We start from the raw sequence: 14314 nt of genomic DNA on the forward strand, positions 1-14314 counted from the left end.
ATTGGCGTTGTCAATGTTTTTTTAGGTATATTGCACAGCAGCGCGTGCCGCTATGCAACATGGCATAAAGTAAGGCAAAAAACGCTATTTTGCAACCAGTGTTGATCTAGTCATAGCGTTGTTTTTCTCTAAGACATGTTGAACAGCAGCCCCCGCTCCTTGAACCACACTGTGCCCCGGCGCAGGACTAGTGATGTGACCTTCCAGTGTGGTAATGACAGAGCTCGCAGACTGGATCGTGCCACTGGGGCCTTCCATAGACCTCTGGCCCTTGTCTCCTTGACGCACACTGTCCTCTAGCACAGGACTAGTGAGGTGGCCTTCCAGTATGGTGAACACAGAGCTCGCACACTGGATCGCACCACTGGGGAACTACATAGACAGTTCTAACTCAGTCTCACCCTGATGTACTGACTCTGCGCCGAGATGGCCCTGGGGGAGTGATTCATGCAAGTTATCAAATAAATTAATTAATTAATTCATTCATTCATTCATAGAGGCCTGGGTCCTGTTCACTCATGTGGGGAAACATCCTTTACGACGCAACTTTTACCACGCAGTGCCTTTACAACGCAGGTTTTTCAACGCAAGTCATTACAACGAATTGCGCTGGGGGGCGCTCTAGGATAGGTAATAGTTTAATTTACTATCCAACACCTTCCCTACTATCCACGGGGACTGGAGTTGGAATAGTAAATTAAACTATTCACTATCCAGCACCGCCCAACGCAAGTCGTTGTAACGACTTGCGTTGAAAAACCTGTGTTGTAAAGGCATGCGTAGTAAAAGCATGCGTTGTAACAACGTACATCCCTCATGTGACAGCACATACTGTTAGGGCACACTGCTTCTCTCTTTTAACAGAGCAACGTCCAGTTTATCTTTAAAATAAACTTTTGGGGAAAGGACTAATATCCAGGCCAGAATGCCTGGCCAGGCAATGAGTAATAAAGTAACCTTTGACATCGGCTTCCTCCATTTTTTGAGTATTATGAGTCAGAATTATGCAGAAGTTCCTTTTCCATTAGAATTACTGAGAAAAACAAGAAACGTCAGGCACATCTAGGCCTTCTTGCCTTTCTCATTAAATTGCCAAATTTGTATTACGTAGACACGTCTTCATCGGCGAGAATTCACAAGTGCCGAATATTCGATTAGGAATATGTGTTAGAACGTGTCGCTCATAAAATGCGTCACTTCCTTTTGACAGAAAAATATTCAAGGGGTAACTGTAATTATTTCATATCAAAAGTTTTTCCAAGCCAACAGAGAAAACTTTCTTATTACAGATAATGCTGCCAGAAGTAACTTTTCCAAGCTGTGACCCGACACCCTCGTTCAGTAAGCAGAGATCAACTGATGGTGACCCCAGGGACTCCACTATGATCAGTCAAGGAACCAGTGTGACCCATTGCACACTTTTGTAACTAACCTAATAACTCTTCAGGGAGGAATTCGAAGGAAGGCTCTGGGCCATGTCTACTAGGGGTGGGCCGAATTTGTGTAATCACGTTAAGCAAATCTCCGTCAAACGGTGAAAAATCTCAGCGAACACGCAGAAATTACGCGAACACGTGGAATTGCTTGTTCACGATGCTTTTTTCCTGTTCGCAATTGCTGTTTGCGTGCTCGAGGGGAAATATCTCGCGAACATGCATTTTGAGAACGCAAACAAGCAAAAATGTTCACGAAGTCGTGAACGCAGAATTTTGGGCAATTTCCCGTTCTCCGCGGAACGCGAAATTACCCAAATTCCGCAAATTCTACGAGCGTAATGGGATTTACCACCCAGGCCTAATGTCTACCATGATCAGCACGTCAACAAAGAGGCATCGTGCACCCGAGTACGTTTTTTGCATGTCTTTAAGTTAAAAAAAATGTTTTAAACTAGGCGTTCCCATACTAGTAAAACATGTCAAATACCATTTGATATCAAGTCACACGGCTGAATGCCTTACTCTTCATACTATAATTAAATTGACAGCACATCTAACTAGTGTAAAAATCAATTTATTATGCCCCGTTTAATAAAATGATAAACAAAGCTTCAACATTCTCGTTGCAAGAAGCTTTCACAAGATTTCTTAGCCCACATGGGCACTTCATATTTTCTTAGACATACGCGTCACGCGCCCCACTCTTTTTAGGGTCTGGGCACTCAGCCTACTTCGGACAGTATAGCGGGTCATTCATTTTCCTTCCATGGGGCTGCATTCAGTACTAGATACTAATTTTGATCTACAGGAATAACTCAACTGCAATATTGAACAGTCACAACAAGTGGCCAAACCAGTGTTTAATTTGAGGCGGTGGTTGCTGGTGGGAACAACCAGCACTTATTTGCCGTTATCAGATATTTACCAAGAGCACGAGAGGGAAAAACACACCGATCAGAAAGACATAGGAAGAGAAAAACAGCAAAACCACCACAAAGGGGCCTGGAAGAAAGAGGAAAAGAGGCAGGGAGTGCCTGATAGTGGATTAAACACTATCGGCCTTGGTATTCGGCACGTCGCCGTTTAATTGAATCGGTTGCTGGTTTCTGAGCATTGCTTCGGACCCCGGCACTTTTTCTTTCACCAATTAAGGACTGGTCCAAACATTGAAGAAAAGCGACACCAGTCAATGACCGACAATGTGTAACGGAGGAACTCCATCAGAGAAAGTTGGCCACTTTTAGAAGGGCAAACCTCTGTGGGGCAGAGTGGAGGCTGCTAGATCCGTCTGCTTCCTGGTTAAGACTTCCGTTCACATATATAGCTACCAGGGGGGTTCTTCTCTGAGCACCTAGCCCTCATTCATGGGATTTTGGCGTGGGGCAGTGCAGCAAGTCCCCTCGCTTCGCTGATCTATGCCAAAGTAAAAGGTCAGAAATGCACCATATTTATGCAATAAGGTGCATTCCCGTCCTTCCTCCCTGTGCTGGTGCAGTTTCGGCACCCTGACCCCAACGTAGGCACCCTTGCACCATGGAGGAAGGGTGCCATCATTGCATGCAGGATTGTTTTTGTACAGAAAGGGGCACCTATCTGCACCCAAACAAATCTAAGAGGCGTTTTTTTTTTCTATGTGTGCTGTAGAATGCACACTACCACGGAGGGGGTGAGCTCATGAACTCCGGTCACTCTGATCCTGCAGGTGTTGGTAAGACAGATTGTGGGCCAGCCCACCCCGGAGAAACTTGCTTGGTAGATAGCACTTCGACGCTGGAACACTTTTGGATTTAAGGTAGAGTTGGAGCGGAACTCATGTGACTCAGACCACTAGTGGGCTTTAGCCTGGATGTTGCCTATAGTGAATGGGGAATAACCACTACTGCTGGAGTAAAGAGGGAGTAGGACACAAGGACCTGCCTGAGAAACACTAGAACCCTGACCTCAGGGGGACTGCGTAGGGGACTGTGTAGTTGTTTGTGAATGTCATATTTCCCTTTGTGTTAATAGCTGTAAAAAGAAAGTACTTGTTTTATCATGAAAGTGAGTATTTAATTGGACAATAATTTATCGCTGCTGTCCTTCTTTTGAGTTTTGAGTCTGTGTTCACAACCCCCCCCCCCCAGCCACAGTATTCAACACCTCAGAGGGAGCCTAGGACTGCTTGGATCCTGCTATTCGTGAGAGTTAAGTACTGAAGCAGTACTTGGCTCATTTGCTTAGGATCCATAGTAGGTCAGGCCCTGGGACATCAGCAGTAAAAACCCTCAACCCCCAGGTTTGGGCCCAGTAACCCCTGCATGCTCTATGGCCCACTGAACAGGATTCTGTCAGCTTACTATCCTTATCCGAAGTAAGATCGAATGACTTGGAAGGAAGATTTAGGGCCTAATTACGAGTTTGGAGGTCTGCCACTCCAGCGCCCCACTGCCACACAGCCAAACCCGTCCACACACCGACTGCCAGATTACGAGCTCATTTGTGGTCTGGTGAGCAGTGCTTTGGCGGTCTCCCAGAGGTGCCTTATAAAAGGCTGATATCCGAGCCTTAGAAACGCACAGCAATGGAAGTGCCAAAGTACGTTGCTGCAGGGCATGGACTGTGAACTTCATGCCATGCAGGAACTAGGGGTGCATGCAGACAGAGGGCACAACATGTACCCCCTTGCATGCATCCCCTAGCCCAGAGGCAACAGGGATCCCTGTAGGACCCCCTTAGTTTCCTCACCGCCACACTTTTTACGGCAGGCTCACCGTTATGAAAACTGTGGCGATGAGGAAACTCGTAACATGCTTGGTGGTGCCACAGTGGTACCGCCAGCATATTGCAGCCTCAGACTGCTGCAAGACTGCTGATGGATCATGGATCCCGGGCAGTAGCAGTGGTCCTGTGGTGGTCCGAATGCCAAATTCGTAATAGGGCGGTTGGACCACCGGTGCGGTGGAGCCCCCACCTTCTTTCAATTGTATAAGCTCAAAGGCTTGCAGTATCTATTCTTTCTCTCTCTTTTTCTCTGGATTCAAGGCATTCTTTTTTTGGAAGATGGTCTTCTCAAGTCTTTTCTTAATGCTTGAGTATCTTCCATCCATATGATGCACTTTGCTTTGTACTCTTTTAATGGTGAGCCTCTTTTCATCCCTAGACATAGCGCCTTCGCTGCAGATGCAACCTCTTCAAGGAGCCTTCACTAGAGTGTTTCCATCCATCATGTCCACATTTAACATAGTTACCATGTTGGCAAGATCTGTCTCCTCTTACCTGTCAGACATGGCGATCTGCTCCAGCATGGCCGAGCCGGTGTTGGTCTTCCAGTTCCCCGACATGGATGTCCTCCTGTGGAGATAAAGAGACACGTCATCACTAGGACATCAGGGGCATCTTTGTACAGTTTCCCCCAGTGAGGGTCAGTGAGGGGAAATGGCAGGGCAACCTGCTCAGCATACAAAACACAGTTGAAAAAAAGTCATATAATACAACTTATATTATTTTCTAGAGGGACTGAGGTATCTGAACCAGCAATCTTAAACAGTAACCTGTTTCACCAAGTTGAATTGTCACAGTAAAGGACACACAGGGAAGCAAAGTTATGGAGATAGCATAAAGTGACCTAACTGCCTGGGGGGATGATCAGTGCAATATCAGCCAAGCTCATGCATTTTCTAGTCCTAAAACATGAAATATGAATATACACTAACATTAAAGATATACTACACAAACTGCAATTTTTCCACCAGTAAATTTAACATTGTTACCTACTTCTACCTTTCTGGCTTTCCCGGCACCTCCTTTGTGTCTAGACCTACCTTTGAGCTGTGATGAGGTTTAGTAACCCTAAATTAAACATTTCCTTATTACCTTGTGCATATTTCTGAGCATGTTACTGTGCCCGCTTTGAACACCTTGCATTTTCTTACTCCTCGTGATCTGTGTCCTGTACTTAGACAAACGCTAAAGAATTTCTGAAGTTACAGTCGTAAGGCAAACTTGGAGAATGGGGTCTCTTATTATGGGACTATTTTTGGTTGTCCGTGGTATGATCACGACCACCTTGCGGAGAGTATGTATTACAGTCTTAACCAGTGATTTTTTAGCATAGGTTTTTTGTGACTCTCTACAAAGTGTGTCTGATATCGATATTTTGCCACATCTTCAGAAACTGCTAGAACAACCTTGCCTGTTCCCCTGGCAAAACCTACAACTTAATTAGTATGGTAAAAGGCGTGTCCTGTATCTGCCATCACTTTTATTTCTCTGAACTCCAAACTATTTGTTCCCAAATAATTTATGATAGTGTCCAGTGTTTGCTGCCAATTTTATGTTTGTTTTGCCTTCTGCTTCCAGAGTTGCCTTATTTGACCTAGAGACCTCTATGCTCACATAGAACCAGTGACTATTTATCATGATTATCTGTTATTTTGATTTTAATTCTTTCATCCAGAAGAAAGCTCATAAATGTTGTTAGAGTAGCGAAACATGTTGACTTTCTAATAATTGAGTCCATACACGTGACCCTTGCACTTTTATGTACTTACAGTAAAGTATTTTAAGGTGTCCAGAAACATGTTTTATGTCACAGTACACTTCTTTTGTTTCCAAGGCACTGTTACTGGCCTCCATTTCTTTATCTTAAGTCTAGAAGCACCACCATTATTTCCATAATTTAGGGCAAGTGGTAGATTGTTGTGGAAGCGAGATCTTTTACTCCATTCCTCTCATACGGTGCCATCGCTTGCTCCTTCTTGAAAGACCCTGATGCTAAGGAATCGAGAGGTTTCCAAAAGGTCTCTTGAGACTTTCCTTTTTGATACACCCATTACCTACCTTCCTTCTTTTTTTACCCTATGGTTGAATGATCTGTCTGGTTTTTTACACTCTTGCATTGTAGCCAATGGACTATTATTTTCCATTTGTGTTTGGTTCCCTGTAGTAGGAAGGAACCTCAGTGAGTATCTCAATATTTGGGTGATTACTATCCATGGGTTGTTTTTTTGTACACTGACTCTTCATGCAGTCAGTGATCACTGCCAGGCCAACATCTGTGCATATTGATTGCACGTGGAGCTAATAAAATGTAGGAGTTCTTCATCTCTCTGAAGTTGTGCACCTTTGTTTATCCTGCAACATGAGTGCACTGTTGACTCCCATGCGTTTGCCCCTATTGCTAACATCCTACACCCAAAAGCGATTGCATAATTATTGAATGAATAAATATGGATTAATAGAAGTCGTAATTTCTTTTTTCGCAAAAGGCAAATTAAATAAAAACTTCTAAAACCAGAAAAAATACAGCTGGAAGAATGCAAATGGAAATGTTAACCAAAATAAATAGCATGAAACAGGGGACCCTTGTGCACAAGAGAGCTCTATTGCCTTCTGCAGAAAGCCAAGAGTTTTTAAGAGACGCATTTAATGTTTCTCATACCTCATCCTATGACTGATGGAGTACTTTGATGATGGTGCACATGGAAAGGTAGGTGGCCTATTCTTTGTCACGCTGCTTACTGGAAATATTTCAACACACCTTTGCAAGGATAGCAGACAAGCCTTTTCACGAACTTTTACTGTCCCAGTCAAAGAAACACTCCCTCCCCGATCCCTCACACCCAGATGCCAATAAAAACATAATGGCTGCCTCCTCGGAATCTGTATTGTAAAGACGTTCTGATGCAGATGCTTACAAAAACACTTAAATATTTAAATCGTATGTGATATAAGGCGGATGTGACATACCAGTGCTTAATTTCAGCCTGTGGTTTCCGGTGCTCAGCACCAGCATTTAATTGTCAACACCAGCACTTGTAACGGTCTGCCACAAGGGGGTACTGTATGGCTAATTTAGAGACAACCACAACAACAGTGAATTATTAATTCAATTTACATTAAAAATGACATCACATACCGCCCAAGACAATCTTATAGCGCTGGGGCCTGGAATCCTCCGAATTGTCACACTTATAGGAGTGTGATTGTTAGTAGTGGCATTTTTACTATCATTGGCAGCGTGTTGTGCAAGCTGCAGTGGCCTCTAGACGACAGCCCTGGCTCTTATTAATTTACAAATTAAGCATTGCTACATACCCAACAGGAGGTGCCAGCACTCCACAGACTCAGATCACAATCCCAGTCTTTCTTCTCAGAACAGCTTGAGGCATACGTTTCACAGCATGAGCAGTGCCTGCATCATCACCCCTGCGGGCACTCTATGCACCAAAACAGCAACCAAAAAGCAAACACCGCCAATACCATCAGACTGCAGGAACCAACTCATCTACAGACACACTCCTTCACCGCAACACACCTTTCCTATAGAACCCAGCAAACAACATGGCGGTAACCCCCACAGCATAAGCACTACGTACACGGTAACATTTAAAGCTCCCCCATGCACCACACACAACACAATCCCCCTCCTGGACAAACACAACAAACAAGAATGCAGCAACCCTCACAGCATCACCATACATGCATTCTCTGCATACACTCTATGCACTGCCACAAGACACATGCATGATACCAACATAGTAACAAACACAGCAGACAACAAGGTAGCAAAGCCCAAAGAATAAGCATTGCATACACAAATATCTCTAAAGATGCTTCATGCACCACACACAACACAACACCGCACTAAGACAAACACAACCAACCCCAGTGCTGCAACTTCACAGCCTACGTTCTAACTGCATCATCGCCCATGAAACATGCTCTACTTCTCCAAAAAACACATTTCCCTGTAGAAATGCAGACATTCTACACACCACCCAACACATTTGTCTCTATAGGAGTCCAGAAAGCAACAAGCGTCAATCCACACAGCATCAACACTGCATGCACCATACCCTCTCTGCAAACAACCCAAAGCCCCTCTTTTTGCCAACACACTAAAGAAACAATTATGCCATATCCCTCCAAACACATTCCACAACACCTACTATGCCTTAGTGACCTAGAATGGCACGGGAAACATCCTTTACAACGAAACTTTTACAACGCACTACCATTACGACGCAACTTTTACAACGCAAACCATTACAACGCATAGCGCTGGGGGGCGCTCTAGGATAGGGAATGTATTTAATATACTATCCAACACCTTCCCTACTATCCACGGGGACTGGAGTTGGAATAGTAAATTAAATAAATAACTATCCAGCGCCTAAAAGCACTATGCGTTGTAATGGTATGCGATGTAAAAACCGCGTTGTAAAGGCATGCGATGTAAAAGTATGCGTTGTAACGTCATACATCTGAATGGCACACAACACATAAATCGCCAGAAGGAGAAACAAAGACTTGAAAGGAAACAAACTTCCCCAAAATAGACAGAAATACACCAAAAAGAGAGCTGACTCACCCCAGGACACATCAGGCTCAAGCACTGAGCAGAAAAACACGACTCACTGCTTAATAATGTAAAGCCCATCCCTACAGGAACTGAGTCCACCAGAAAAAGATTCGACTGCAGACCCCATTTGCTCAGAACATGACTCGCGCATCATCCACCATCTCAGGATGTGACCCAGTGCCCAGTAAAACTATATCAAAGCCCATCCTGGGAGGGTGTGGCTGCATCCCACCCACTCCGAATGGTACTCACACACACCGCGACCATCCCCTGAAGAGGAAACCTCATACTCAGCAAAAGTGTGGAAAGACAGCCACATTAACACACAGGCCACACATGCTGCCCATGCAGAATGTGACTCGTGACCACTTGTTTGCCCACACAATGCTCATTTAATCCCTTTAAGCTTTTTTTCAGAAGCTTTGTTCCTCCGTAGACCTTTGCAGCTCCACTGCCGACATCGTCTTCGCACCCCAATGCTGGCACTTCTTGCTTTTTGCCTGTCGCCACAGCATGCCGCTTGATGCCTGCCATGTCCACATTATCCTTTCTCAGGAAGCCTCTGCTTACCACAAGCAACCATGAGCCCGATGTGCAAACATTAGAAATTGCGATTTCAAATAAAAAAATGTACTAAATCACAATTAAGAAATCACAATTTCTAATGTAATAAACCTTTCTAATTTTAATTAGCAATTTCTAGTGGGAACGCAAATCGACATCGCTCGTGAATATTAACGAGGTAGGTTGCAGTCTGCGACCCGTTAGCAATTATAGCTATCACAGGGATGGTGGCCTGCAGGGGTCAACAGACCACAATGTACTGATTGCTTTTAAATAAGTCATTATTTTTAAATGCAGAAATGTGTTTAAAAAATGGAAAAAAAGCTTACTCTTTTAAGAGCTCAATACCTATTCATTTTTTTTTAAACTTTATTTTCTGTTTATATATCATAAAAAACAACACACACCTGGCATCAAATCAGTGTATGCAAGCAACTCGACAACCTTATTAGCGGCACTTAACTACAGGTGGCATCAGGGAGGGAACAGACCCATGGGAAAAGGAAAAATAACATAACCTACAATTAAAGCACCGTGAGGAAGAAACCAGGCATGGCACTGATGCGTGCGGTGAACATCACTGGGGTCAACCCTCTCGCTCCCCTTCAGACCCAGACCCAACGGGCATATCCAACCAGCTGCCCTCACTGTCAGTTGTCCCCTTCTGCCAGCCCAAAGCCACACATGACGCGCCAAGCCATTAAGTCGTCCTGCAGCTTCTCATCCCTCCGAGTGAGTTGCATGTGGGTTTCCTCGGCCACGGACCACTCGCGGACATCTCTAAGCCAAGTGGGTACCTTTGGGGCCCTCTTCCCCCATCCAAGTTATCCCCACCCTGGGCCTGGCTAGTACCAACATTAATTGTAGGAGTTTATACGAAAGTTTCTTTTTCTTGGGTTTCCAGACTAATGCAAGCAGATAATGCAGGGGTTCGAGTGCCATGCGAAGGCCTGTAGCTGCAACTATTCGTTCCACCACCCCACCCAGAATTGCCTGCCAAAGGACCGTCCCATGCTAAGTGTAAGAAGCCCGCTTTCTCAGCAGCGCATCTAGGGCATCCATCTCCCCTATCCCCAGAGATACGCTTCAGGGATACTGGGGTTAGGTAGGTGCGGTGTAAAAAATTGAAGTGCGTCAGTTTCAACCTTGCGTTGCATGAAACCGTGCGCGTGAGGGAGCCTATGCGTGCCCATTGTCTCTGTTCCAGCGGAGTGTCGAGATACGCCTCCCAGGCAGCCCGGGCTCAATATCTATTATTAAAAAATATTTTGTTAAACATTCTCAAAGTGGAAGGGGTGCCATTGGGACCCCTCACCATTTGCCAATGTTTACCACTACTTTTCAGTAGTCTGTAAAAAATGTATGTTTTGGGACTGTAATTCAGTCGCAAAACATTAACACATACTACTGTAATTCGATATTTGAAGGAATATATAAAGTTACAACGCAAACAATTACAACGCATGCTTTTACACGCGGTTTTTATATCGCAAATACCATTAGATCGCATGATTTTACAACGCATGCCATTAAAATTGATTTGTTTTAACTACCATTACAACGCATTCCATTTCAACGCATACCATTACCACACATACCATTACAATGCATTATACTTTTAGGGCAACAGCAGGGTAAGTGTTGGATAGTGCAGGGGTAAAAATTACTATTCCCATCTACCCAAAAACCCATACCAACCCTAAAACTAAAAAATGTCCATTACCTACTTTATAATGCGTTGTAATGGCATGCATTGTAATGAAATGCGTTGTAATGCCATGTGTTGTAGTGACATTCGTTGTAATGGCATGCGTTGTAATGGAATGTGATGTAAAGGCAGTTGCATTGTAACAGTTGCGTTGTAAAAGCAGTGCAATGTAATGGCTGCGTTGAAATGGATGTTACCCATTTGTAAGGGATGCTCTAAACAGGCCCTTTCCAAATAGCGAATCGCAAAACCAAATTGTGATCCTATAACAAGTTACCAAATAGCAATTTGACTTTGGTAAATTTCAAAATGATTTTTGTAAACATCCCAATTAGCAGAATCGGGGCGCTTGTGACCTCCCAAAAAAGAATTGTACATCTGGCACGAATTCCTTTTGCTCCAGCCAGCATGGCTAGTTCTTGTGCTCACAGACATCTTGGCACCTTCCTGCAGGAGGCTGTCCTAGCCTCTAGCAGTGTGCTCTTGTCCACAGGCCATGAACTTAGCGCCTGATTACGATGTTGGCGGGATGGGTCCTACCGTCGCTTTTTCGGCGGTCCTCCCACCCACTTCCTTGGAGGGCTGACTGTTCAAGTTTGAACTGAGCGGGAACACTGCTACAAGACCACCACAGTCCAGCCCCCTCTACCTGTTTATCATCTCTCTCACCTGTCTTTCTCTCCTGTTGCTGTCTCTTTCTCACCCCGTCTCCTCCTCTATCTCAGCTGACTCTTTCTCATTGATATCCTCCTAATATTTCCAACGTCTTCACCTCTCTCACTAAACCGGTCTCTTTCACACCTCTCTCTCTCACCTGTCTCCCACCTCTCTTACTCTTTTCATCTGTTACTCGCAGGTCTCCGTCTTAGTATAACCTTTATATCTCTCACTTTCACCCTCAGGACCTGTCCCTAAGTTGTCTTTTTCTAACTTATGTCTCCTTATCACCTCTTTGTCTCACTCTCTAACCCTTACAGCCTCTCTATCTCCCATTTCCCTTTGTCACTTTATCACCACTTTCTCCACTGTCTCCCTTCTTTTACCTGTCACTTTCTCATCTGTCCACCTCCCCGGCTCTAGCGTCAACTAACAGGTGTCTTTATTGCCCCTCTCTAATCAAAACTATGTCTTCTTCTCTGTTCTGTCTCTTATAATTTTCTCTCTTGCCTCTCTCACTTGTCTCCCTCCAACTTCTCCATCTTCTACTCTGTGTGGAGACTCTCAGATGTCTCTCACCTCCCTCACATGTTTCTCATCGTCTCAGCTCTTTCTTTCGTATTTGTTGCATGCCTGCTCTCCCCTGATCTGTACTGTTCTAATGCTCCTTGCCTCCCTCCCTCTGCCTCTCAGCTGTCTATCACCCAGCAGTCTCCCTATAGCTCTTCTCACCTACTCTTCCCCTCTTGCAGTCTCCCTTGGCTATCTTGTTCTCATCTGTCTCTATCTCACAGCTCTCACACTGTCATACGTTCTCTCTGGTCTTCTGTAACTCTCAGCTGTCCCTTTGTGTTTAGCACCGACCCCTCTCAACTGTTCACGCTCTTTTGCGTCTGTCTATATGCTATGGGATTTGTAGAGCGCATGGCGACCAGGAGCCATCCCAGAGCTGGTAAGGAGAGGATGACCAGCAGGACAGAGATCAGAAGCAGCCTGTATCTTTCTCGCTTGCAAATGCTGCAGAGTCATGCGTGTTGCTGCACAGAGGTTCTGCACCATGAGCATAAGAGGGGAAGGCTAGAACTGGATATCCATTTGCCATATGCCTTTTGTTAGCCTCATGTGCCCTTAGCACATGGGCTTTCATTGCAATGACCACTGTCACATGCCTATGTGTATATCACCTATCCCTCGCAATTGTGCCACACTCTTTCACCTCTGTCTATATCTCTTTCAAACCTGTCACCTCTCTCTGATGCCTTTAATCCCTCTCTCTTACACACACACCTCTGTCTTTTTCGTCTGTTTCTTACCTACCTCTCTGTAGCATCCTTTCACTCTCGTTCTTATGTTATGCTTCCCTTCATAGGGGAACATTTACAATGAAATGGTGCAGTGATGCACCGCAAGCGATTTTCCTGCCTCAAGTTGCGTCATTTAAATAATGCAGGGATGCACAATATTTACAAAAATACTGTGCACCCCTGTGCTCGCCCCTGCGCCGGCACTTAAACAGCAGCCTAGAGCCAGCACAGGCATCCTTGAACCATGGTGCAAGGGTGCCTGTGTTGCAGGGATGATTGTGTTTGTGCAGAAAGGGCGACTGTCCTGCACAAAAACAATTATTAATGGCTTTTTGCTCTTTCTATGTGTGCTGCAGAATGAGGTATTCCTAGAACCAGCAAAAAACAAGGGGAAATAAAAAGTATTTCTCCTCATTGCACCAACGACTCCCCTTGACAGGCCGCTGCCTCATATTTACAATTCCTTGTAAATCTTGGGCAGTGGCAAAAAGCCATGGGTGTTGCATGGGAATACCCATTGCAACACCCATGACATGCCTCTTTAATGCAGAATACTGTGTGAAAGAGGGGCATATTTGCAAGGCTATGGCTTAGTGCAGCCTTTTAACCCCTTCCGTGTGGGGCATATTCCCCCGCTGTGCTAGGGGAGGGGGGGCACGTGCAGCGCCCCGGTGCTCATGACGAGCTCAACTCGTCATGACCACACCCGTTTCATTAGAACGCTCGCACAGTAGGGGAATTTGCCCAGCGTGAGAGTGTTGTAACGGTCATGACGAGCTCAGCTCGTCATGAGCACACGAGCACTGTGGCTCATGACGAGCTCAGCTCGTCATGACCATGTAAGGTGTTAAATATGGGCAAGCCACTGCGGCACCGGACCGTAACAAAAAATAACGAAAAATAGCACTCCGGTGGCGCCAGCAGCTTTTAAATATGCCCCATAGTCTTCCTCTTACTCTTTCTCTCTCTCCTATATTTCCTATTACCTTCACATGCTCGGGAGCAGTAGGAGGCACTGAGATGCATTTTACAGGGGTTGGCTCCACTTGAAAAATAAATAATTGTTTATTTCCTTAGATCCAGTTGCTGCTGTGGGTTTTCATGCCTTCTCGTGCACACGGTGTAGCGGAGAGGCACAGCAAGTTAACCAGGCTTAGTAGAGTTACCATCTCTGAGCCCAGGGGTCACAAGGACAGTGCCACTGATCACAAGAGACAGGCTGGGGTCTCACATGCGACCCATGGCGACCTCTAAATGATGCTCATGTTTAAAGGACAAGGCAGGTCTGGGCTTTGTCATGCAA

At 45.1% G+C, this 14314-nt stretch overlaps 1 protein-coding gene across 1 annotated transcript in view; it reads right to left on the bottom strand.

The window, feature by feature from the left end:
- The window catches only part of SYN1 (synapsin I), a 581514-nt gene that overhangs the window by 73234 nt on the left and 493966 nt on the right, over positions 1–14314 (bottom strand). The window contains exon 8 of the mRNA XM_078664776.1: positions 4692–4766. Within this exon, the coding sequence (XP_078520902.1) occupies positions 4692–4766 (75 nt within the window). The remainder of the gene's footprint in view (positions 1–4691; positions 4767–14314) is intronic.

Source organism: Lissotriton helveticus, chromosome 10 (assembly GCF_964261635.1).
Source record: "Lissotriton helveticus chromosome 10, aLisHel1.1, whole genome shotgun sequence".
NCBI classification, from domain to species: domain Eukaryota; kingdom Metazoa; phylum Chordata; class Amphibia; order Caudata; family Salamandridae; genus Lissotriton; species Lissotriton helveticus.